The 25,102-nt window shown below is 34.7% G+C and overlaps 1 protein-coding gene across 3 annotated transcripts in view; it reads left to right on the plus strand.

Annotated features, from left to right (window-relative positions):
• Positions 1–25,102, plus strand: part of LOC113232994 (aquaporin AQPAe.a) — a 119,832-nt gene that overhangs the window by 86,283 nt on the left and 8,447 nt on the right. For all 3 annotated transcript variants that reach the window (XM_026467922.1, XM_026467924.1, XM_026467923.1), the window contains one exon: positions 19,409–19,552. In XM_026467922.1, coding sequence (XP_026323707.1) covers positions 19,409–19,552 — 144 coding nt within the window. The remainder of the gene's footprint in view (positions 1–19,408; positions 19,553–25,102) is intronic.

Consider the following 25,102-nt stretch of genomic DNA (forward strand, 5'->3'; position numbering starts at 1 on the left):
CTCAGATCCATATAAATGTTACTATAGACTTGTTTAAAGCCTGAATAAATGTAGGTCATATCCTACATTTATTTATCTCGTGAGTTTGGCTGTAATTTGTAGTTGTCTACGTGAGTGTCCATGGCACTTGCGATACAGGATTTCTCTAGAACTAGGATTATTAATGTGTGCGTTGTTAAAAAAAAGAAGATACCTATTTTCTTCTATATACAAAAATAATCTAGTGTGTCTTAAAAACTAAATAAACTTTCAAAAAGCAATAAATAAAACTAATCTCTTCAATAAAAATGGAATAATGGTTTGTATATATCCGTTGTGGCAATTAAAGTGGACTTTATGTCGCGTTGAGGCGATAAATACGGCTTATCGCGCATTAATACGGTGTGCATTTCAAATGCATCTTTACGAATACGATTATGGTGCCATAGTAACGGTTATAAAAACCAGATAAGATGCGTTATGGTAATTTTATCTTTTTTTATTTTTACGAGTCATCATGTTTCTAAAAATAAGGCTGGTAAATTCCGTTAAATTTAAGCCATCTATAGAAAAAAAGTTGCCAACATGCTCAAGGCGCGGTCAATGATGAAAAAAGGATGGCGACATTTAATGTATTTTGTGACCCAGTGTTTTTGACGACGTGCATTTAAGAGACCTATCAATACTTGGGATTCATTATCAAAGCATCAAAAAAGCTAATTAAGTTCAAGCTGTAGAAGTTGGGGTTATAAAGATGACATAGGTTATGTTTATGACATTGTCCTATATTTCGCTTCAGATGTTTGTTAGAAAGTAGTAGCAGAAAACAACAAGTTTTCAGTTTGTTCCCAAAAATAATAAAGAACTTCCCGAATATCTCAATTCTGCCAAACTCTGCTACATTTAATACAACTTATCATGTTCTGCAGCAATGAAAATGAATAAAAATTAAATACGCCCAAATGATAGAAATCTGCCACAAATGACCATACTGTTCTCAATATCAATGTGACATTGACATTGGCAAGACGTCTCTTGTCAAAACGTTCCTTTGCAACTACCTCTCATTTAATATTGTCTAAATGTTTTTCTCACAATGTGTTTTATTCTTAGCTTTATATCTTCATCAAGTATTTCATAACGCTTTAATGTTTTATTATGTACTATAAAATAACCAATACTTCAAATAGGTAAAAATTCAATCATACAAGAACGTTACCTAATCTATGGTCGAACTGAATCAATTGCGTTGTGTTCTTGCACCTATTCTAGAATACAATGTTTTACAATTTTTTTATTCCCGACTTTTAAAAATATACAAAAATATATTGATAACTAGGCATAAACTAAAACGCTAAATTATACTAGCAAAGTCCATGAACGGCTCTACGTCGTTATTGGGACAGCTTTAGCCATTCTTCTTTTCTAACATTTTTTTTTAAATATGGTGACGGGACGAACAAATCGTGTGTCTGGTGGTAACCGAACTATCTCTAACAGTTGTAGTTCCACTCAGAGCTTTAAATGACAAAGATCTGACTGCCACTGCGCCCGACACCTTGAGCCATACGGTTTGCTAGAAGACATCGGTTCGAATCCTGCCGGATCGAAGGCTTTTTTTAAGTGTTCGCTCTTTGTATTAATAATTATAACAAACTAATGGCGTAATTTCTCAAAGATTTATTGAATATCAATTCAATACAAATTTAATCTATAGATTTGTTAAAAGGTATAACAATACAATAAAATAATTATTTAACTAAACGTTTCAAGTTTGCACGTACCTTGCATGAGTTATAATTGTATTTGAAAGAATAGAACGCTTATGTTCTAATTGCTTATATGATCTATTGTTCCATATGAAGTACTACCGTGGTACTAAGATACTTATGTGTCAATTTACGATGAGAAATATGATTTATGCTCACGTCAAATGTTCGATAGTAATAAAAATTCCAATCATCAGTTGATTAACTTATTTACGACTCACGTAACCACTGTTATATCTTATTGTATCATTCACTTCACGTGGAATGAGATTATTGGAAACTTATTTAAAATAAATCATAAAGTTTCTACCGCGTAAACACAGCATGACGCTTAAAAAATCCAGTAATTGCTGGTAAAATCGAAATAACCTTACAAACAATTGTAAAACAAATACAGACATTAATTAAAAACGCGCAAATAGCTTTTCCGTGTTTTCTGGACTTTGACATGAATAAGAAAAAGTTAAAAATAAAACAACTAATATCACGATGTTTTAACATCATGTTATTCAATTATTTTTGTGAAATTACTGATGATGACGATGATGGATGTTTTTATAATTAATAATACAAAAGCACCATCTGTGAGAAATCTTAGTGTATAAGAAAAATTCCTTCGATTTCTCATAGATTCTCACAGATGGCGCTACGACAAAAATGTTGTTAAATACTAAAAAATAAAGATTTATACAAACACATAGAAAAATTGGTAAAGTCTACTGTTTCGTTCTTAGCTCAGTTGGGTGAGCGTCAGACACGGCTTACTAAAGACGCTGGTTCGAATCCAGCCGGATCGGAAGAATTTTTCTTAGTGTTCATTCTTTGTAAATTATTAATTAATAAAATACATGATTACTATTGAATAGATATTCAATTATTTTTTGTGAATTTAGTCCACTAGTTTGTTATAATTATTAATACAAATTCGGCCGGATCGAAGGAATTTTTTCTAAGTGTATTCTAACTAGTATAGTTTTCTAAATCTTTGTATTAATAAAAATACATAATTATTACTTTTTGCATTATTTCCTTAATTTTGAATTTAATTTAAATTTGTTGAATAATTTGGCATTAACAACGTAAGATCGACAAAACTTCAGTTAGTATAAAAATCAACTTTTGATGTGCCGATACATGAATTCATTCAACATTCCACTGAATATAGTAATTTACGTTTAAGTAGACATTATAAATAGTATAATTATAACACGTTGAACGCCTTTAAGTTATAATAACAAGTTGCACATGCACTAAACACTCGTGCAGGTGGTCACTTGTTTTTCTAAACTAATACTAAACGTGGCCTGAATTTGATAAGGGCCTCTCTTAAGTCGTACCGGCCTTCAACTTTTCCACACCATTCCATAATGCAATACATTCTATGTGTGACTTATTACCAGAGATCAACTAGGCAGATATTTACCTACACTTCAAAGTAAAAGTATACATAGAGTGCATGATACCTCCCTCTCAGTTATCATTATTCGACGACCTACGTGGTCGAGTGGCTTGCACACAGGTTTTCATGGTGTCGCCATCTCTGAGGTCCTCTAGGGTTCTATCCCCAGCCGAGTAAATGTAGAAAAAACTAAAATAACTTTTCAATATTGTCTTGGGTCAGGGCTTGTAGTATCGTCGTTGTTTTTGATTTTGATTCACGTCTGAGTCGATCCGATCTGGTAGTCTCGAAGATGGGCGTCTGAGCGAGAAGATGAACCTGATTCCTACTATATCTTTCTAATTGTGAGTTAAATCAACTATTGTCCCGATTACAAATGTCAAAAGTTCTCGGAAAACAAGTTTCCGATCGGGAGGGGCAATCAAAATCAAGCTGCCGAGCGACGTATCCTGATGTTATTGTTTTACTCCAGTTGTGTATTTAGAAGAATATTTTTGTAATTGTAAAGAAATATAAATTTTATTTTGATTCATTGCCATCTGTTTTTAATTAATCTGTGATTTCAGATGATGGCATTATTTATTCTTTGTGAATGATTTGAAGTTGAGGTAAATGTACTTTGCCGATTTCGATGTCTGCTTATTATTGTTACGTGTATTTTGTTTAATCTTTGTTCTTTAGTACAGAAAGTGGAATACCATTTCAAGTATTGGGAATATTTTTTTCGGGTCAAATCGCGATTTAGATCCAAAAAATGATTATAGTTTAATTTCCAATGTGTAATAATCGCGAAAACATTAATGTCAATATTGTTGCTGGCAGGGTCCAGGGTTAATTTTTTGAACACTGGACTAAATACTTACATGTATGTATGTCCTAAACCCAGCACGTATTTATGAATTTGTATTTTCGAACACTAGTATGTAAGTTTTTGTTTGTTATACTAACCATTATGGATGAAATCTGAATTAAAGTATTTGAATTGAATTGAATCGAAAGATTGAATTAAGTATATTGACCTCTAATGACCTAGTAACTCAAGGACGCTACGGTAACAAAACTGTTAGGGACATCGTGTATCTCTAGGACGCGGGACGGGGTTAAAACGCGAAGAAATATTAAGTTGTTCATAGTCAATTAAAATTTGGCGAAAGAGTTCCAGTTTAGACTTTATATCTTAGATAATAGTGATAGTCTTTTACCATCAACTATGGGTCACCTCTGTAAATGTTGTAATAATTATAATCTACAACGCTGACGCAATTAAAGTATGTTTATTTTCAAAACCTTCAACACTCAATGATTGTAAAAGATCATCGTTTATAACATAAAGGTAACTTTATAATTATATGAATTACATAATTCTGTAACATAAATAATTACATATCACTGTTTATCACTCATGAACATCAATTACTGCGTGACTGAGACGTTAATCGACCCAAATGACTGTTTACCAGTAAATGAATGATTAGCTTCAGCTCCAGCTTTATTGAATAAATTATATATCCACTTAATTGACCAAACATGTCGAAATGAATATGCATTTTTTGTATTGGCGTTCAAAGTTAAAAAGGGCTAAACAGACATTTAGGTTCAAAATGTGTTGTGTCGAGGTAGTGAATTTGTGGGTAATGGTTTTATATTACACCAAGTGATGAGATGAACAAGACGTTCATAGAAACTTGTTCATAGAAGTTGCAATGCCTCTCAAAGTTTTGAATCACAAAGATCTAAGGGGCACTCTCACTGCGCCCATCACCTTTAGACATAAGTTGACAAGTCCTATGACCTACCTGTAATTTCATCAGCACGCAAAATAACGCACACACCACACACTCAACATAGCCCCGCACTAGGGAAACCCTGTGTCGCGGGTGCTATCGACACACACATAGACAACCACAAATTACACCCAAACTCACAAGAGAAATAAATGTAGGCCATACAAATATTTCTCCCGGCCCGGGAATCGAACCTGGGACCTCTGCGTGGCAGTCCATGTGCCTGTAGTTTCACCAACACCCTTACCCTTCAAAACCGGAGCGCAGGAAGAAAATTGTCGGCAGAAATAGGTAAGGTTGCAATTGCAGGCTGGCAGTACTTCAGCAGTAGAGCTCGTTGTGAAAGAGTTCGTCCAGGGAAGTACTGCCACCTTACCTATTTCTGCCGATAAGCAGTAATGTTAACATTACTGCGTTCCGGCTTGGAATGTTAAGGGTGCTGGTGAAATTACAGGCACATGGGACTTGTTAACTCATGTCTCAAGGTGACGGGCGCGGTAACAGTGCTCCTTAGATCATTGCGATTTAAGTTCTGAGTGGCACTGTAACTGTTATGGACAGGCGTGTAGCTTACCACCAGGCGCGCGACTCGTTCGTCCCGTCACTTGATATTAAAAAAGTCCCTGGACAAACTCTTTCACAAGGAGCTCTACTGCGAATAATGTTCCATGTAATGTTTTAATGATATTTATTATCACCCAATTATACATCCCACTGCTAGTCGCGGCCCTCCTCTAAGCTGTAATATAAACGTGAAAGTAGATAATGAATTCTCAATTTAGTGTTCTCTTAATGCCGTCATCATAATACCTAAGCCACTGTACATTCGTAATTTTCCCAATATACTTAGTATCTGTTCAATAAATTCTTATTATACCATTTTGATAGGGATTGTAGATGCCCTTGAACACGGTAACTGCTAAGGTAACACACGTGTCGGAACAACAAACGTCGTTAGGAAATATGTTACTGCACCATGTGTTTATTTCCTTCTGCAGATTTCGTTTAAAAAGAAAAAAGGTGTTATAGAGATGTCATTATCGTATATTGTACAACTATGTTACAGAGCGTTATAATGATTAAGTGGTCAATCACTTTCCACCCTATTTTAGACAAAACAATTACATTTACAGGTTTTTATAATAAGATTTGTAGACAAAGTAGGCTGAAGTAAAAACAATACTCATCCTAAAGCCCTTAGACGCTCCAAAACGTAATTCATAAAAAAATATTTTTAATTAAAAATCTTTTTTAATATATGTATAGGGCACACGAACTGTGTCCACACAATTTTTGTTATAGCCTCCATGTATAATTAATACCCTTAAATAGTAAATAAATAATAACGCACACATTCATAGCCGCACACTAGGGAAACCCTGGGTCGCGGTGCCATAGACGTGTGTCTATGTGTGTCACAGATAGACAACTAAAAATTACAACCAAATCTCACGAGAGAAATAAATGTAGGCGATATAAATATTTCTCCCGGCCCGGGAATCGAACCCGGGACCTCCGCGTGGCAGTCCTGTATGGTAACCGTTCGGCTACAGAGGCAGTTACCCTTGGTATAATATAGCTTTTTTATAATATCAAGTGACGGGTTGAACAAGTAGTGCGCCTGATGTTAAGCTACATGCCTGTCTATAACAGTTGCAGTGCCACTCAGAGCTTTAAATCGTAAAGATGGCTACATGTGATCATACGTTAAAATAGCTTAGCTTATATAACACGAAACTCATATAAATAATACTAACTACACGAAAGAAATTATGCGTATGTTAAAATTTTATAACTCTCCTATATTAACATAAAAAACGTTAGAATTTTGTTAGAATCTTTTAACCTGTCTCCTAAAAAGAGGGCCTCCGTGGTTGAGTGGCTTGCACATCGGTTTTAATGGTGTCGCCATCTTTGAGGTCCCGGGTTCAATCCCCGGCCGGATCAGTTTGGAAACTATTTATTCTATATTGTCTCCTGGTCTGGGTGTTTATGGTTCCGTGGTTGTTTCCGATTTCCATAACACAAGTGCTTTAGGAAATGAAACTATTTTTCTGGATTTAAATCGCGTATATTTGTTTCGCGGAAAAATAGTTTCATTTCTTATGTGTAACAATCGCGAAAACCTAAAACTCTACAAGTACTTTAGCTACTTATTTTGAGATCAGAGCAACGTATATGGTGTTGTCTAACATTTATTTATTTATTTAAGTTGTCATGCAGATGTGACCTTATTATACCAAGTAAGGGTGCGTATTTTTTAATTAAATAATATAAGACTGTCAATTAAATAATACAGGTTTTGGTTTAACTCAATTTTTTATATTATTACAATGTAACTTAGCTAGAATTTTCATTACATCCGAGAAGTACAATGGAACTAAAATAGACCTCAATGCCTATTTAAATTAAGACCTCATACTAATTATCTTGTCAAATCATAGGATAGGAGCGCTAACATTCCTTTATAACACATCATTTATCAGTCTTATTAGTAGTTCAGTATAATCAGTCATCGCAAATGGTAATAGAGCTTGAATAGATCCTATTTGCAGCTGTCAGCCTTCAAGTTTGTGTACAAGTTCTCATGTGTGACGGACCGTGAAATATGGCGAGGATATACGCCTGTCATATCACTCCTACATAGGATTGTATTGACAGAAATTACAAAATATATTAAAGTTTTGTTGTGTTCATGTTGAAAATGACAATTTTTCAGGAGAGAGGCTTTAAGCCTCTTCTTCTCGATTCTAGTCGATAACTTTTCTATGTTTAAGTCAGAGAGTTTAAAATTTCACACACACGTAAATAGAATAGAATATGATTTATTACTAAACCACGCTAGATGTATTTTTTTTCACCTCACTAGAACGGAAAAGCTATCTTTCTTATTAAAAATCTGCGCGCAAAAGCGTTTTCTCCTTGCTAGCATGGAAAAGGTTTTTGAAATTTGAACTTGACTATGGACTGTGGTGTACCTAACTTTTTCCTCCGCTGAAAACGAACAGGTATGGCAAGTTCAACTACTACATTACTTATTTATGTAATATAAATCCATTGGTATATTTTAATCTTATTTTTGTTGACATTAAATTGACAATGATAACTTATTGTGTTTATTAAATCGTAGAAAAACTAAGAAAAAGAATAAAAAATTATGAGGTGTAAATTCAGAACGCATTCGAAGATAAACTATTAATTTAAAAAAACTGATGTTTTATAATTCGAAATTATACGAATCTCGAACTAAAATACCCGTATCGGCCCGTTTTAAGGAATCCCGAGACAATCCAAGCACGTCGCCTCAAACTGCCTATCCTCTTTGTGGCGGCCATATTTACAGAAACATATTTAAACTTCATGTTTAGGCTGGCTTTGCCAAAGCCTTAATAAAAAAATAAAAAAATGTTTTATAATTCAATGTTTTTCTTTCATCTACCACATTCCTCGCTATAGTGTGGTGAAAAGTTGTGTCTTTCGCTCGGCAGCAAAGTTGTTTTGCGTCTCGTGCTTTGAAACTCTCGCTACGCCCAGGAATCTATTTTTCTTAGCTTCCTTCGCTTGCTCAGGTTTCCATACAAGCACTCGCGTCAAACAACAACTTTGTATCTTTGCATAACAAATAACTATTTTGATATTATAATCAAATGACGGGACGAACAAGTCGTGCGCCTGATGGTAATGCTACACACCTGTCCATAACAGTTGCAGTGCCACTCAGTCAGCTCTAAATCGCAAATATCTGAGGGGCACTGTCACTGTGCCTGACAGCTGCAAACAGGATCTATTCAAGTTCTATATACAGTTGTTACAAGGAAAATAATAGTATCACATGTACCCTGGTAAGTTATAGCAAATTGTACTTAAAACTAGTTTGCATTATTAGTTTTATTTTTATGATTTTCGAAAGCGTCAAAAGCGCTTTTGACGTATGATCACATGTGGCTTTACTGTACCAAGAGTACCAATTCAGGCAGATTTTAAAGTCAGAAAATTACGAGGTGCAATATCGTACTGTGTCTCTACATAATCAATAAAACGACACGGTAACATTGGTTGTAATGGTCTGTTAACTAGAAATTTTCATTACGATTAATAAATTTATTTTGAAAGTCAGCTTAGTTCTCAGGGGGCGTACAGATCTGGCGATTGCGCCGCGAAAGTGCTGCATGTACGCTGGGCGCGCAGTGCGATTTATATGTGCAGTTAAATACTTTCGCACAACGTAATGCACGTGAGCAGCTCGCGAGCATTTCGCTAACAGGCGCATTTGCACTTTTAAGTTTTCTCACAATAAAAATATTGATGTTGAAACTGAATATTTTACACTGGGTCTTTTTTCAATTTAGGTTGCTATTTTGAGTTCTCGCGGTTAAAATGTTTTTGCTATAATCAAATGATTTGTCAATGCAAATTATTTCCTAAAAGAACGTTTTTTTAGGACAAGGCCGAAACCTCAGGAAGTCATAATTTTACTCACTAAAAATAATTACAACAAAATCGGAAAAATATAACGAGGATACCATTATTTATTCGTATTAAATGTTATTGATAATTTATTTTACAATTATTACATATTCATGTACGTATTCGTTTTTTTGTAATTTAATTTATTAGATACTTAATAAAAGTATATTTTGAAGGCTAGCGGACTGGAGGCCTTAAACTTATTAGTCATCTTTTTTTAAATTATGTAAGAATTATACGTTCTAAATTTAACGGTTCTTTTTGATGACGTATTTTGTTCATTCTATTTTTTTGTCTTTCGATTGGCTTCTTACTTTTGCACATGTCTAGTGTTGCGTAACTTGTTTCATAAAGTCAAATAGATTCCGGTGGAGATACAAGAGGCTTAAAACTTTAGTGAAACTAAAAGTTTATTATAATGGTTATTATACATTTCTGCGTACTAGGATGACAAAAATCTGTGGTAATGACCCGATTAGCTCTTGCATGTAGCAATCTGTGATGTTTGAAATAAATATTGTAAATGGTAAATGTGTACAAATGATTATTTACAGAAAGCAACCCCTTAGCCTTACGAAAGAATAGTAGAGTTTAGTCAATATGACGATTTCAAGTGTAATTTGATTACGTATAAAATAAGTTTAAGTTTGAAGCTTTGAAAAAAAAATCTTTTATTTCAAACTAATGTTCATATTTTGTTAGTAACAATGAAATTGAATGAATTATTTAATACTAGACATGGCGACTCTGGAACACGTGTGACACGCATTCCAGTGCCTTACTATACATATCTAAAGTAGTTGATTGGTTTGCTGTTAATAACCTACTTCTTAATGAGAAAAAAACAAATTGTGTGAAATTTACATTACCCAATGTTAGAGAGACGGTTACAAACATTGTAGTTAGAAGCGAAAAATTGAATCTTGTGGATACAGTTGTATTTCTAGGTATAACGTTAGATGCTAAATTGCAATGGGGTCCCCATATAAGTAAGTTATCAAAACGGCTCGGCTCTGCAGTGTACGCGATAAAAAAAATAAGGAAACTTTCAGACGTCGAAACCGCTAGATTGGTTTACTTCAGCTACTTTCACAGTCTAATGACATACGGCATTTTGCTTTGGGGTAATGCCGCCGATAGAATCTTTGTCCTGCAGAAACGTGCAGTTAGGGCAATTTACAATCTGGGCCCCAAAGTATCTTTGAGAGATAAGTTTAAGGAAATTAACATTCTTACACTAGCCTCACAGTACATTTATGAAAATGTAATTTATGTTAAAAGGAATAGTAATTTATTTATGAAAAATAGTGACAGACATAACATGAATACGAGGAATAGAAATAAACTAGCGTTTCTTGTTAGTCGTCTTCACAAAGTCAAAAAATCATTTAAGGGGCAATGTATACGCTTCTATAACAAGATTCCGGTTGATATACAAAATTTGCCTTTCACGAGGTTTAAAACTATAGTGAAACAAAAACTTTATACTAAAGGTTATTATACAACTTCTGCGTACTTGGATGACAAAAATCCGTGGTAGTAACCCGTTTAGCTCATGGAGGTAGTCTCGATCTCTGATGTTTCAAATAAAAAAAATATTGTAAATGTTATTTACAAAGAGCAACCCCTAGAGTTTCTTGCTCATTCTTCTCAGGGGAATCTGCCTTACGAATGAGCGGTAGAGTTTAACTATTGTGACGATTTCAAGTGTAATAATGCTTACCTATGAAATAAAGATTATTTTGAATTTGAATTTGAATTTGAATTTGAATTTGAATTTGAATTTACTATCGGGCAATCTACCCACTCCAGAATGGTATTCAGGAGACCGCCCCGGTATTGTCCCGCACGCCCTGCATCACCGAAGCTACCCATTTGCGCAGGATAGTCTAGAAACTACCAACGCGTTCCTCGGCAAACATACCCGATGCGTTGCAGAATCGAAGTAACCCTAGCAGCATCTTAAACCCATTGTTATATTGTATTCGTAGGCTATCCAGTGATCTGCGAGTACACTTAGCCCACAAGCTGCACGGGTAGAAAGTTTGGCATTATGCCAATAATCTTCCTTACGCATTATAATCCGATCTACATTCATACAGTAACATAAAGCACTACACGTGTTAACAAGTCACAAGTTACTACAAATCTTTTCGAAATATTTCAACGTCTAATTTCATTCCTAATTATTTCAATGTCAAGGTCTATGTGGCTAGCGTCTAAAAAGTAATTGCTGACATAATAAATAATTTATTCGTAACGTATGAATATTTATTAATAGGTTTACATTTATAACGTATGTTACGAAACGTTTAAACACTCATATTTTTTAAAATAATTTAACAAAAAATTACTAGTATGCTATTTATTGGACAATACGTTAAAATGTGCGTGTACGGTACAATAAAAGCTTCAATACTAGAAAGTAAAACTAGGATTAAATTATATGAATAAAATTGGGTCGCGGCAAGATAACCAATATGCTAGTAGCTTTTCCCCTTTATATGACTATGCTAATCATCATCATCATACAGCCATACGACGCCCACTGCTGGGCACAGGCTATGCTAATTCAAGTAAGTAATTAAAGTTATGAAAATCGAAAACAACGACGGTACGACAAACACCCGAGACAATATAGAAAAGTTAATTTCTACATTAACCCGGCCGGAAATCGAACTCTGGACCTCAGATGGCGAAACACAATGTAAACCGGTGTGCAATCCACTCGACCACGGAGATCATCAAATATACATACATTTCATATACTTATACATTATATTTCCTCGACGCTGCAAATGTCTATAGGTGAAGAAGATCACTTTCTACCAAATGAACAGATTGTTTACCGTTTTGTGTACTATTATATTGCAACTCTGTACCGCAATTTACTCGCATATTCAACACAACTTAACAAATTGTATACGAAATCAAAGTAGACAGACAAATTACAGACCTCATTTGACTTTGTTAGAGTCGTAACAATATTCACTTGTATTCACATATTAATTACTTTTGGCATATTTATCATTTAATCTAACAGATGATATTATAGCATTTAAAACTGACCGACTAATTGTTTACATTAAAGGTTAGAAGTTATATTAGTTAGTAGCGATATTATCTAAATATGACACGATACATATAAATCTCAATTAGATGCTGTACAATCGCAAACGGCTTTACAAGATGGAGCTGATATTACGTGAACTCCACTTATATGTTGTGTCATGTCAACTGCCTCAGTGGCCGAACGGTTACCATGCCTGACTGCCACGCAGAGGTCCCGTGATTGATTCCTGTGCGGGAGAAATATTTATATGGCCTACATTTATTTCTCTCGTGAGTTGAGTGTAATTTGTGGTTGTCTATGTATGTGTTCATGGCACCCGCGATACAGGGTTTCACTAGTACGCGTTATGTTCAGTTTATTAGTTTTTGTTGTTATGACGACGTGTAAGTGCTAGATGAGGTGGTACGGGGTTCGATTCTCTATATGATCAATTTGGGAATCAACATTTTCTAAATTGAGTATGATTGTAAGTTAAAAAATACTTGATCTTATGTAATTGACTGTGTGTTGAAACAATGAAAAGGTAACTATGATCTTTTTTTGAAGTGGCCAAGTTCTGTGGGTAATTTTTATTAACCGACTTCAAAAAAAGGAGTAGGTTATACGTTCGGCTGTATGTATGTTTTCAGATTTCTCCGTCAATTGTAGACAGATTTTGAATATTATTTTTTGTTTAAAAGGGTGCACTCTCGTGGTGGTCCCGTTGTCACCAAGTCCGAATCTGATGATCCATGAAAATCGAGGAAAATCCTCAAATTTTATAGACATGTCAGTGTTCATATCGATTTCTCCATCAATTGTGGTCCGATTTTGAAAATACTTTTTTTTATTTGAAAGGGTATACTCTCGAGGTGGTCCCTGATGCCGATAATGCTGGTCCGGGTTCGTTTCGGCTATCACAAATTAAAAAAATATTTTCCGCAAATGAAAGTCGACTTTTCACTTGACACAATACATATAATCAACAAATCGCCGTCACCATGACAACCAGAAAATAGTATAAAATACACAAAGGAGTCCGTAGCAGTCCTATTGTCACCAAGAAGTCAGAATCTGATGAGGGGAAACTTAGAGGATGGAAAAAAATAAAGGAAAGGAGCTGCCCTATCTGTGGAATAAACAGCCCTACCTATCCAAAAATGTCCACTGCAAACATTGACTTACAATTATATGGACGTCGGGTCCGCGCTAAAAAGTGTCCGCACTTGTAAGGCGCTAAAATCGTATACAGAGCGCGACACTCCGCTTTAGTCTTTATTTGTTCTACTGACAGCGCGATACTGCGATTACATTACAATTTAAATTTCGAATAGGTTGACTTGGGACATTTTTTTCGTGGTTTTTGTATTAGACCCGTCGTCCATTTATTTGTAAGTCAATGACTGCAAATGACGGATTTCTTTAGTGTTGTACCATAATCATCGATAAGTCATTATCGACATGCAAATGTATGGCTTGAATGTTGAAACTGTTTTTTTTGTTATGCTTGTGATTTGTATAGTTTACTGTAATCAAAGAATGATTAAAATGTTTAATTAAAGTAGATCAATACTCTTTGTCATATGGGAATATCCGGGATGATAGATATGAGGTTTTGAATTTGTTGTCTGCATATTCTGCACTTCAATTAACATTCTAGAAGTATTTGGCTGTACTGTTGGCTGTAGAGTATACAAATATTCTTGCAATACATATTGGTCGAGCCTAGGCCACCACGAGCGCAGCAAATTGATATGCAGCTATAGTGCTGCTGTCTACACGCTCGACAAGTTTGAAAAAGAGCAGTACAAACGGCCATTGTAGATGAGTTTTGTGTAGCTGCTCACACGTTGGTCGCTGTCAGTTATCATTTACATTGAAACTATATGGATGACGTAGAAGTTATTGCAGCTGCTGCTATTTATTATAGGGCGTCTATAATTATTTCGTCAGTGCATCTAATACATGTTATGTAATGTTAGAGTTGTCAGTGGGAAAAAATCGGAAAGTAGTGGATGGTTTTAAGGAACTGAGAATGCCTGGCAATTTCTCTTGTTTACTCAAAATTAAACATAAAATTATTTACCAATAAATGCGATGATGGAATTGCATTATCATATAATCCAGTTACATTCAAAGTTCTATTAAAATTTGACTCTTCAAAATGGAGCGAACAGACGAAGGTGATATTTGATCCAATGTTTATGTTCGGCAATCCTATAATTTCCAATCTATCTTTCTTTCTTTTTTCATTTATAGGTAAACTTTAAAAATAAAAATAATAATAATGAAAAAATAAGTACCTCGTAGTGAATTGGTTTAATAACAGAATATCGATAATATGTCTGTTTACAAGAACAACACTATCTCAAAATAATCAACATCTTTTCAATAATTTTCAAAATATACTAACAAACACACAATCTAAAGTAACCAAAGCAAAATTCGGCAAGACTTATGAATAAACTACTTAAATGAGTCTAATTACATGAGATATTTGGACTAATGTATGGTTTATAGACAAACAAAACACTTGCCGATGTAATGTAACATTCAGTTGATTTTCGCCTTTTCTACTGCCGTATCCCTTAATGCCGCAGTGACGCATTTTAATCAATACCTAGTTGTTCTCACTGTCAATATTTTTGTCCAAATTTATTACAATTCAAACGAATAATTCAATAAAACATTTGGCCAAACATTGGTTTTGACATCTCATGTACTTCCCTTTGACAACCGAATACGGATGTCAAAGGGTACTCCAAAAATGGTAAAATGAGGAAAGATGACGTTACGAATTTTCGATTCCCGTGTCTGACATAAATGAATGTAGTGCTATCTCTTTTGGCTTACGACGGTAGTTAAACAAAGACAGTAAAATGGTTACTTTTTCAACGTCTAAATGCATCATATACATATAACGTCTGATTTATATACGTCAATATAACATGTCCTTTGGTTTCCATAGTCTAAGAGGAGAAACCATGGTAATCGAAAAAAGCCGATAAGCAAACTTTTGAGGTAGGTTTTTTTTCAATGAAAAAGTTTCATTACTTATATATACAAGAATAGTGGTAAGTTATTTGACGATCTTTGCGCTATGGTTTTTTTTTTAATTATCATGAAACTACAGTAAAGTCTCGACTGTTGTTTGAAATCGTATCCATAGTATATACACCTTTCTCTGTCGCGCAGCCGACAAATCGAAGTATCTTCCAGTACATGTATTCCCGCTCACTTTTGGTATGGGGTTCTTCAAACGAAGCACAAAGAAGGCATCTTGTTGGCATACAGGGAAGAAGTGCATGGATAGGGTCATTGTACCAACACTGCACTAGGTTCGTTCATATTACAATTCCACTTTTTATTTAACATCAGACAGTGAGGAAGCAACTTGCCTGTCATGTCTTAAAAAAACAATGATTCAATTATTAAAAGTTTGATAATTTAAACTTCACCATTACGGGTCGTGAGCACATGTGCGTGAGCATCTAGCGCGGCGAGTCGCGAACGCACGCGATTGACCTCTGAATCACCATCGGAGTTATGTCACAGGTCAAGTTCATAAGCTTGGTTTATATATTTACAATCATCGTGGATAGCAGGTGCACCGTTATCATAATATAGGTTTTACGTAATCATGTGAACGAAAATATATGTTCACGGTTGCATAAAGCAGAGTCGAAAATCAAATTATTCTCCTCGTTGCATAGTCGAAAGGTACAAGATATTTCCACCACCAATTGAGCATATAACTCACACAGAGTTAGATAGACATAGTATTTTTAGATAAAAAGGTAAAAAATAAAAATAACAAACAGTTACAAAAATGTTGTTTTAAATACACTACTAAGTAATTACTCGATACACAACGAAAATACAAAACAAAATAGAGTACTGTAATTCCAGGATTTCAAAGGGAGGTATTATTACTTCCTTGAAGTTCACATTGTTACTGTGCCTATTCCGATCTCTTCCAGTAACTATAAATCTGAAGTGAAGTCCCATAAAAGCCGCTTTGTGATCAGTCCTTTACGTTTGTGAGTGAGGCCCCCACAATGACTTCAAACTTATAACTCCTATGTTTTTGCGTCAAAACATTCGGAAATACAAAAGTTATTTGAATGTAAGAGCGTTTACATACGGCGACTCTTAGCAGCGATGTAAAAGCGATGCAAACGCGATGCAGTCGCTAGTCGTCTACCTTTACACATGCGCGACTTTAAGCAGCGAAGCAAACGGGATACACGTTTTAAATTAATTAACAAATTTATTTATTTAATGTAATTACTAATTTCACTTTTAAATTTACTTAAAAAATTTAAAAATTTAATTAAATTTAATTAAAAAAACAAAACAATGTGCATAAACGAATACAGACTTTTCATACATAATCTAAAAAATAATTTCTGTAATTATTTTAGTGGATAACTGTAATTGGCCTACCCAAAAAACGTTAACGTATGTTGAGGTTAGAATTGTATTAAATAGGGCTATTGTAATCCAAATAAAATAAAATAAGAATAAATAATGATTCAACATAAGCGACTATATCGATGCAGTCGCGCGTTTGCGTCGATGCAATGGCGCGTTTGTATCGATGAAGTCGCGCGTTTGAATCGATACAGTTGTGCGTTTGTATCGATGCAGTCGCGCGTTTGCATCTATGTAATCGCCTATAAATCACAAGTGTAGTTTCGCAAACGCGCATTTGCTCCGCTGCTAAAAGTCGACGTCTATAGCCACTCTAACTCGGTAAAATAAGCTCGTGAGTACATTTAATGAGCCGGTAGTAAGAAACGCGCCTGTCCATAATAGTTGCAGTGCTGCTCAGCACTGCCACTGCGCCCGTCACCCTGAGGCATAAGTTGAAAAGTCCCATACTTACCTGGACAAACTCTTTCACAAGGAGCTCCACTGCTACAAAGGTCTTATGCGTAAACATGGATTAAAACATTTGTAGCAACTATGAAGAAGCTAAATTCACGTCTGTTAGATCTAACGATTGATGTTTATTTTTATTTTAACTCAACTTTCCCGAATCACCTTTTTGGGAACGACTAAAAGTTTTCCGTCGTTCTAAAATATTCCTAGACTAAAAAAAATATATTCAATCGGAATCGTATAAGTTTTATTAATATTGTTTTTGTTTGGTACGATAATTATTTGTTTGTTTAAAACTTGGAAATGCGTAGATGGACAATAAATAAATAAACTACATTTTAAATGTCACGCCTTCACTCAGAGTGTTTTATGAACCATTTAGTTTTATTACGTGTGCAAAATATTTTTGATTACTTTTTATTGCACAGTTAATGTCTATAGATATATTATTATAATTTCATTATGACTGCCGAATGCAAATAAGCGGACACCACTGAACTGTCATCAGAACCAGTGCTATGTCTCACGTCTCGAATAATTTATTTCGCCAAACAAATGTAAATTTAATTTATGTTATTAATTAACTTAATTTTAATGGCTTGCGGACTTTGCGTAGGAAAAGCACACCGCTCAGGGAGTTACCACACTTGTTGATGCGAAATTGGTATGAACCACAGACACATATCTAGATAGACACCGCAAGTTCTGCAATTTGTATAAAAATCAAGCGTGCCACATTTTTGTAATCACTACGACGTCACACGTGTAAATACGCGTATTCCATTCAATTAATCGATTCTAAATAGAATAATGTCCGTTCAAGTATTTGTTGATTACAAGTAGTTGTAATAATAATAAAGTAGATAAATACTTCGGTAAGATAGTTATGTCCTTTATTAAAGCTTGTTTTTAGAAAATGTTGATTACTTAAAATAATTTATAGACTTTAATATTTTAATCGACTTCCAATATTAAAATTATTGTCCTCCGGTTGAAACAGTCACGCAATAACATCAAAAAGACGTGCATTTCTTTTCTGCTTGTATCACCGACACGAAACGCACTTCGTTTGCGATCTAATTACAAGATTTTTCTGATTTTTGCAAACCGACGTTAATGTAATGATCCCCTTATTCGTCATCAATATTTAATTCCATTTAGTAACAACAAAATGGGCCATTGTGCTGGATTTGGATGCTTGATTACCTACAATTCGGTAGCTAATATGAAATGCGCTTTGTATCGAATTAAATCCCGCGACTAAAAATAAAAATTAAAGGAACATTAACGTGAATTGTATATATTCATAAAAATTAATATTTTACGTAACATTTAAACTAACTTTTACCATATTTGGAAAATGAAAAATGTAAAAACTTCAGATATTAAAAAAAAAATTGTAGTTTCAATGTTTTTCTTTGAATTTATCATGTCATCTATTAAGTTTTTTGACACTGAGACTAAGTTGTTATATTCCTGGTCATTATCAGACTTTTTAGATTTATAGTGAGCCAAACATCTTATGTATTTAAAAAATAAAAATCGTAACATTTCACTGCATTCCTGGATTTAAATAAGCCATATTTCGACGGTAATTCACGTAAAATGTAAACTTTTCAATATTCAAACAATATTTTTTGTGAAAATATGGAGTATTTTTTTAACCTACTTCAAAAACGTTACGGTAGTGGTTCAAATTTGAAGAAAATATTCCAAAGGGTGGCAAACTTGGGGATGAATCCGGTTTCGCTTACTTTTTGGTAACCGATTTCAATAAAACTTGGCAAATAGATGTAATTCTACGAACTTTGGAGGTCGGTTTTTTTAGTACTCCGTACTGATGTTTTTATTTATATATGTACGTACATATAATAGTTTGTTGTTATTATTATTGATGCAAAGGTCGAATAAACGCAAAGAAAAATTCCCTCGATCCGAGCGGCTCGATCAATGTCTGTTGCCCCGCCGTGGCAACACGAGACATTCGAGTCCAATCGGATCAAAATAAGTATTCTATATTTGTCAAGAACACTTGTAGAACAATGCTTTACGTGTCACGTTTGTTTGTACACAGGCTATCGCACACGTATCAGGCGGTCACATTAACCCGGCTGTGACATGTGGCCTATTCGTCGCTGGAGACATCACGCTGATCAAGGGTGCCTTTTACATCGTGGTACAGGTGCTAGGTGCGGTCGCCGGTGCTGCCTTTATTAGGGTAAGTGGTATAAAGTATCAAAATCGCAATTACCATTGTATTTTTACCATACCAAGTGACGGGACAATCAAGTCGTGCGCCTGGTGGTAAGCAACATTTAGAGAGCTTTTAAATCGCAAAGATCTAAGGGGCGCTGCCATTGCGCACGTCACCCTGAGACATAAATTAACTAGTCCCATGTGGCTGTAATTTCACCAGCACGCTTACCCTTCAAAACCGGCACGCTGTTATACTCACATTACCACTTGGCAACAGAAATAGGTCCCTAAGGTGGTAGGTAGTACTTTCCTGGACGAACTCTTTCAAAAGGAACTTTACTGCAGCCTTAGAATAATAACTAACTTATTCTAAGACTGCAGCTATAAATAATAAAAATTACAAGTTAGTCGTTCGTTTTTTTGGGATATAGCTCGCGCACTTCTAATTATTTTATTCATTCTGAGAAGTATTAATTGCCCCATAGTTACAATTATAAATTCGACTGCATGTAAGTATTTAGTACCCACCGATTGGTTAAAAGGGTTTATTATTAATTATAATGCGTATATTAACACAAAAGGCGACCTTATGCTTTATAGTGAAAAGCGGTCGTAATAACCTTGTGGGTTGCTGCATTGTTGTTGGTTATCTGTTAATTAAATAATAGCAAATTTAATTTAAAAGACTTATCTAAATCATGTATTTAGAATACTTTGTTCTTCAACGCATTGGAATAATTACAACAACGATACACTTAAAAATAAATTGAAGAAAAATAAAAAACCTCAACAATTTCTTTGACTACTTCTCCTGCTTCATAAGCGGTATACGGAATCAAATTTTTTTTTTTTTTTTTTTTTATGACATTAAGTAACGGGACGAACAAGTCGTGTGCCTGATGGTAAGCTACACGCCTGCCCATAACAGTTGCAGTGCCACCAAGAGCTTTAAATTACAAAGATCTTGGGGGCACTGCCACTGCGCCCGTCACCCTGAGACATAAGTTGACAAGTCTCATGTGCCTGTAATTTCACCAGCACCCTTACCCTTCACAACCGGAACACAGTAATGTGAACATTACTGCTTGGCGGCAGAAATAGGTAAGGTGGCAGTACTTCCCTGGACGAGCTCTTTCACAAGGAGCTCTACTGCTACTAAAAATACTGATTAGAATCATTTAAAACTTTTAAATATAACTAATATTGAAATTAAAATTAATTTTAAATCGAATTAAATTGTTTTAATTCGACAGAGACTTAATTAAGGAGCTAAGCCAAAATGACTCGCATATATTTCACATGCAATACATAAAAAAAGACAGAAATAACGATTAATAATAAAATTTTAATGAACATGTCATAGGGGTGTATCAGTCAACTACAGAGGATTATGGAGTACGTAGACAACGCTGATATTTTATCATTTGTCAAGAAGACACTAAAAATTAACAAACACACCAGAGTAAAACCGACTTCGTACTATTACCTATTTCAATACTACAGACTTTCAGCAAAATATTTAAAGATATATTCTTAATTAGGTGCGTGCTAATGTTTAGTGATAATGTAATGTCTCTTTATACAATTTGGTTCACGTTTCACTTGAGGTCATTCAACAACCGATGCTGGTGTTGAGTTGACAAAGCATACATTTGTTGCATGGGAAAACTTGCATGATTCCATAGGTGCATTTGGTGACCTTGCTAACGCATTTCATTGTGTGCACCATGATTATTTGGTCATGAAACTTCGCCACTACGTGACCTCGACCTTCTTAAATCGTGTTTGACTAATAGGGTCCAGAGGGTCAATGCCAATCAGTCATAAGGGTACATAAGGATGCGCCTTAAGTCGTCCAAGGTAAGTTAAGGACGTCCTTCAAGGTTCATATCTAGGTTCGTATCTGTTTTCAGTTTATATTAAGATTTACCTAAGTTCCTGAAAAGTATGGACATAAAATAATATTACGTGCTGATGGTTATTATTTAAAGTAAAAGGCGCCATTGTTCCTATAACATTGTGAACTATGATATTTAAAAGGTCGTCTTAAGTACAAAAAAGACAGATTGTGTACATACTCGTAATGTTAGACAGGCGGTCACAACCATCCCGGTTAGAAATGGAAAAAAGAAACACTTTGTTGATTAACTGCCTCCGTGATCGAACGGTTACCATGCCGGACTGCCACCCAGAGGTCCCAGGTTCGATTCCCGGGCCGGGAGAAATATTTGTATGGTCTACATTTATTTATCTCGTGAGTTTGTATGTAATTTGTGGTTGTCTATGTGTGTGTGTCCATTGCACCCACGACACAGGGTTTCCCTAGTGTAGCTATGTTGAGTGTGTGCGTTATGATTATTATACAATAGGTTATTTAGGTGTAACTTTAGATGCGAAATTGTAATGGGGTCTACAAATGGTTAAATATCTGAACGGCTCAAGACTGCAATGTAAACTTTAACAATAACGAAAACATTCCGACAGACATTTCGGACAGGTGCTTCTTACATTGGTTTACGTTAGCTGCTTTTATAGTTTGATGACATACGGCATTTTACTTTATGGTTATGCGGGCGACATTAATAGAATCTTTATCCTGCACAAACGTGTTGTTAGTTAAACGGCAGTTTACCCACTGAGGTGTAAAAATAAGAGGTATAAAATTTAGTATTCTTTTTAAGCGTTTTTATCGTTTTATGTCATTCGTAAAGCTCATTGTGAAAGAGTTCGTCCTCGGAAGTATTGTCACCTTACCTATTTCTGCCGCCAAGCAGTAATGTGGGTATTATTGCTTTCTGGTTTTGAAGGGTAAGGGTGCTGATAAAATTACAGGCACATGAGACTTGTCAATGTCCCTCAGATTTTGACGATTTATAGCTCTGAGTGGCACTGCAAATACTACAGACAGGAGTGTCGCTTAACAACAGGTGCACGACTTGAACATTGGGATTTGTTTCAAGAAAATTTGTGGTTGACTTAAGACAGACATGAAAATAAACTGGAGGTTTTTGTAAGTCATTTTTAGAGTAACAAATTCGTTTAAGAGGCTATCTATATGCTTAGGGAAGTTTTTTTATAAAAGGTATATGTACAGCGTCTGCGTACTTGGTTGATATAAATCCGTGGCAGTAATATTAGTGATAACCGTGATATTAGAAATGAGTATTTCAAATTTATTTTAAGTAAGAGAGTAAATAGCCATTGTTTAGGTATGCTTGTTCCATCGTCGACCTCATCAGGTTAGATGGAGGTCAAGTACGCACTTATTATTTAATTTAAAAAATTCTGCTTACAAAGAGCAACCCCCCATTCTTCTCACAGGAATCTGCTTTACGAATGTGTAGTAATTTGTTTAGATAGGAAAAAAAAATTGAGTACAAATTAAAATTGAGAAATGAACAAGTTACACTTACACCTAATAGTTGTACTTTATCAAAAGCTTACATTCGCATATACCTTGATTCAAGCTATGGTATTTACGTTAAAATCTATACAAGAAATTGTCTTCCCACATTTATCACTTCAAAGGTGTATTATAAAGGTCATTACTTACAAGTTCTACATTAATGCGTGTAAGGTCTCAGACCCTTATGGCAAATGGTGGAGTGCATGAAGGCCGTCGGCGCCGCCGCTCCAGTTGCGCCTGCGTTTCTATTCACCATCAGTGTCAGGGCGAGCGACAGTTTTAGCGTATGTGTGTTTTATAGCTTGCGTCGTTAGTGTCTATAGCTTAACACCTTTGATAGTGTGTTGTGTTAATTAGAAGTTATAGATAAATTATATATATTATTTGAAATGGTACGTAAGTCCACATTCTTTAACCTGAAGTTGAAAAAATCACATTTGGTAATGTGGTAATGGTTTTTGGATTGTTACAAATAAGAAATAAACTACTTTTTCGGATCTAAATCACGAATATTCGTTGTTTTTTAATTTTCAAAGAATATTCCCATTTACGTTACATATGTTTTTACAAAATATTTTCTTTTATTTTAACAATATAAATGTACTTGTATTTTACCCAATCGTTGCATGATGAGGGTTCTTAAAGTTGAGTACCGTGTTCATGTCACGAGGTTTTGCCGAGTGGCCTAAGTATTAGGATTTTAAGACATTATTTTAAGTATGTAAATTTTCTTACGGGTAAATATAATAATGAAACACAACCAATATTTAATGTATATTTTGTTAACAATCCATGACAACAAACTTAAGCCAAAGCCAAACAAAATAAAAAACCAAAGAGATGGAATAGAAGTGGCTGAGTATAGTTTGTTTTAAAACCAATCTTTAAAATCTTATGTAATATATCTACTAACATTAATTCATAAGGACTTTTCTGATTATTACTACCAAAATATGGAACTCGTTGCCTGTTATGATAGAATTTGATTTTATTTTTTATTATTATTTTAAAATAAAATAATATAACAATGCTTCACTTTCTCAAACTCGTATCCTATAAAGAGTTATTATTCGGGAGATGGCAATACTTTCCATTTATTTTAAATTTCTTATCAAGGGTGTTAATTGGGATGCATTACTTTAAGTGTTTTATTGCATTACTTTAATCACAAAATTAGTGTGTAAATATATAATAATAATAATAATAAATATCTTTATTTATCTCCACAACACAATACAAAGAAACGTTACAATTACAGTAAATATACATTATTACGTAAGCTTAGAGTAATGTATTGTGGGAGACTGGAGCCCAAACTAAGCAGAGCTTGTAATATGGGTCTCCAGGCACCCAACCCCTAGGATAGTCATGTTAGTAGTAATGATGAGATACAAAAGTACTGAGGTGGAAGTAAAAAATAAGTAAAACAAATTATGTGTGCGCGCGTGAGCGCGTGAGTGAGTGAGTGAGTGAGTGTGTCTGAATGCGTGAGTGAGTGTGTGTCTGAGTGTGTGAGTGATTGTGTGTCTGTGTGTGTTCGTGTGTGTTTGTGAGTGTGGAATTGTGAGGTTATTTGACGACTTTTAGTAGATTTTCAGTCTCATCATAGTTAAGGAGCAAGAGATATCTGGTCAATTTTAGTTTGCATTCGTATTTAGAGAGTTCACAAAAAGGGGATAATTTATTTAATTTATTATATAAGAAAGGGCCTAGGAATTGAAAGAAACGCTGAGCAGTTATTGTCGAAACTAATTTTGAAGGACATATATTTATGCGTCGCGAAGCCAGAAGGGATGGAGTGAAAGATGTCTGAGAGTGTTGTTTCAAAACAGTAAACAAAATAAAGAGCTGCCTGACTGTAAGAACTTTGAATGATTTGTATAGATCAGCAGTCGGGTACCGAAACGGCAGACGTGAACTTACCTTAATATGAAGGAAACGTGATGTCAAATCAGCCTGCAAAATTTGTACATGCATAATTTTTTAGCATTTCAGTAACTTTGTGCTTTAAGATACGAGTTTGAGAAAGTCAGGCGACGATAAGCAAAATCAGTGTAATCGACATTTTCAGGTGACAATAAAACTTAGGTCGTGGTGCATTGCGTTGGTTATGACAAGAGTCGGGTATTATATTTCAAAATAAATTTACATTTTTTCTTAACGCGC

Source organism: Hyposmocoma kahamanoa, unplaced genomic scaffold (assembly GCF_003589595.1).
Source record: "Hyposmocoma kahamanoa isolate Upper Pololo Valley unplaced genomic scaffold, ASM358959v1 78, whole genome shotgun sequence".
Classification (NCBI taxonomy): Eukaryota; Metazoa; Arthropoda; class Insecta; order Lepidoptera; family Cosmopterigidae; genus Hyposmocoma; species Hyposmocoma kahamanoa.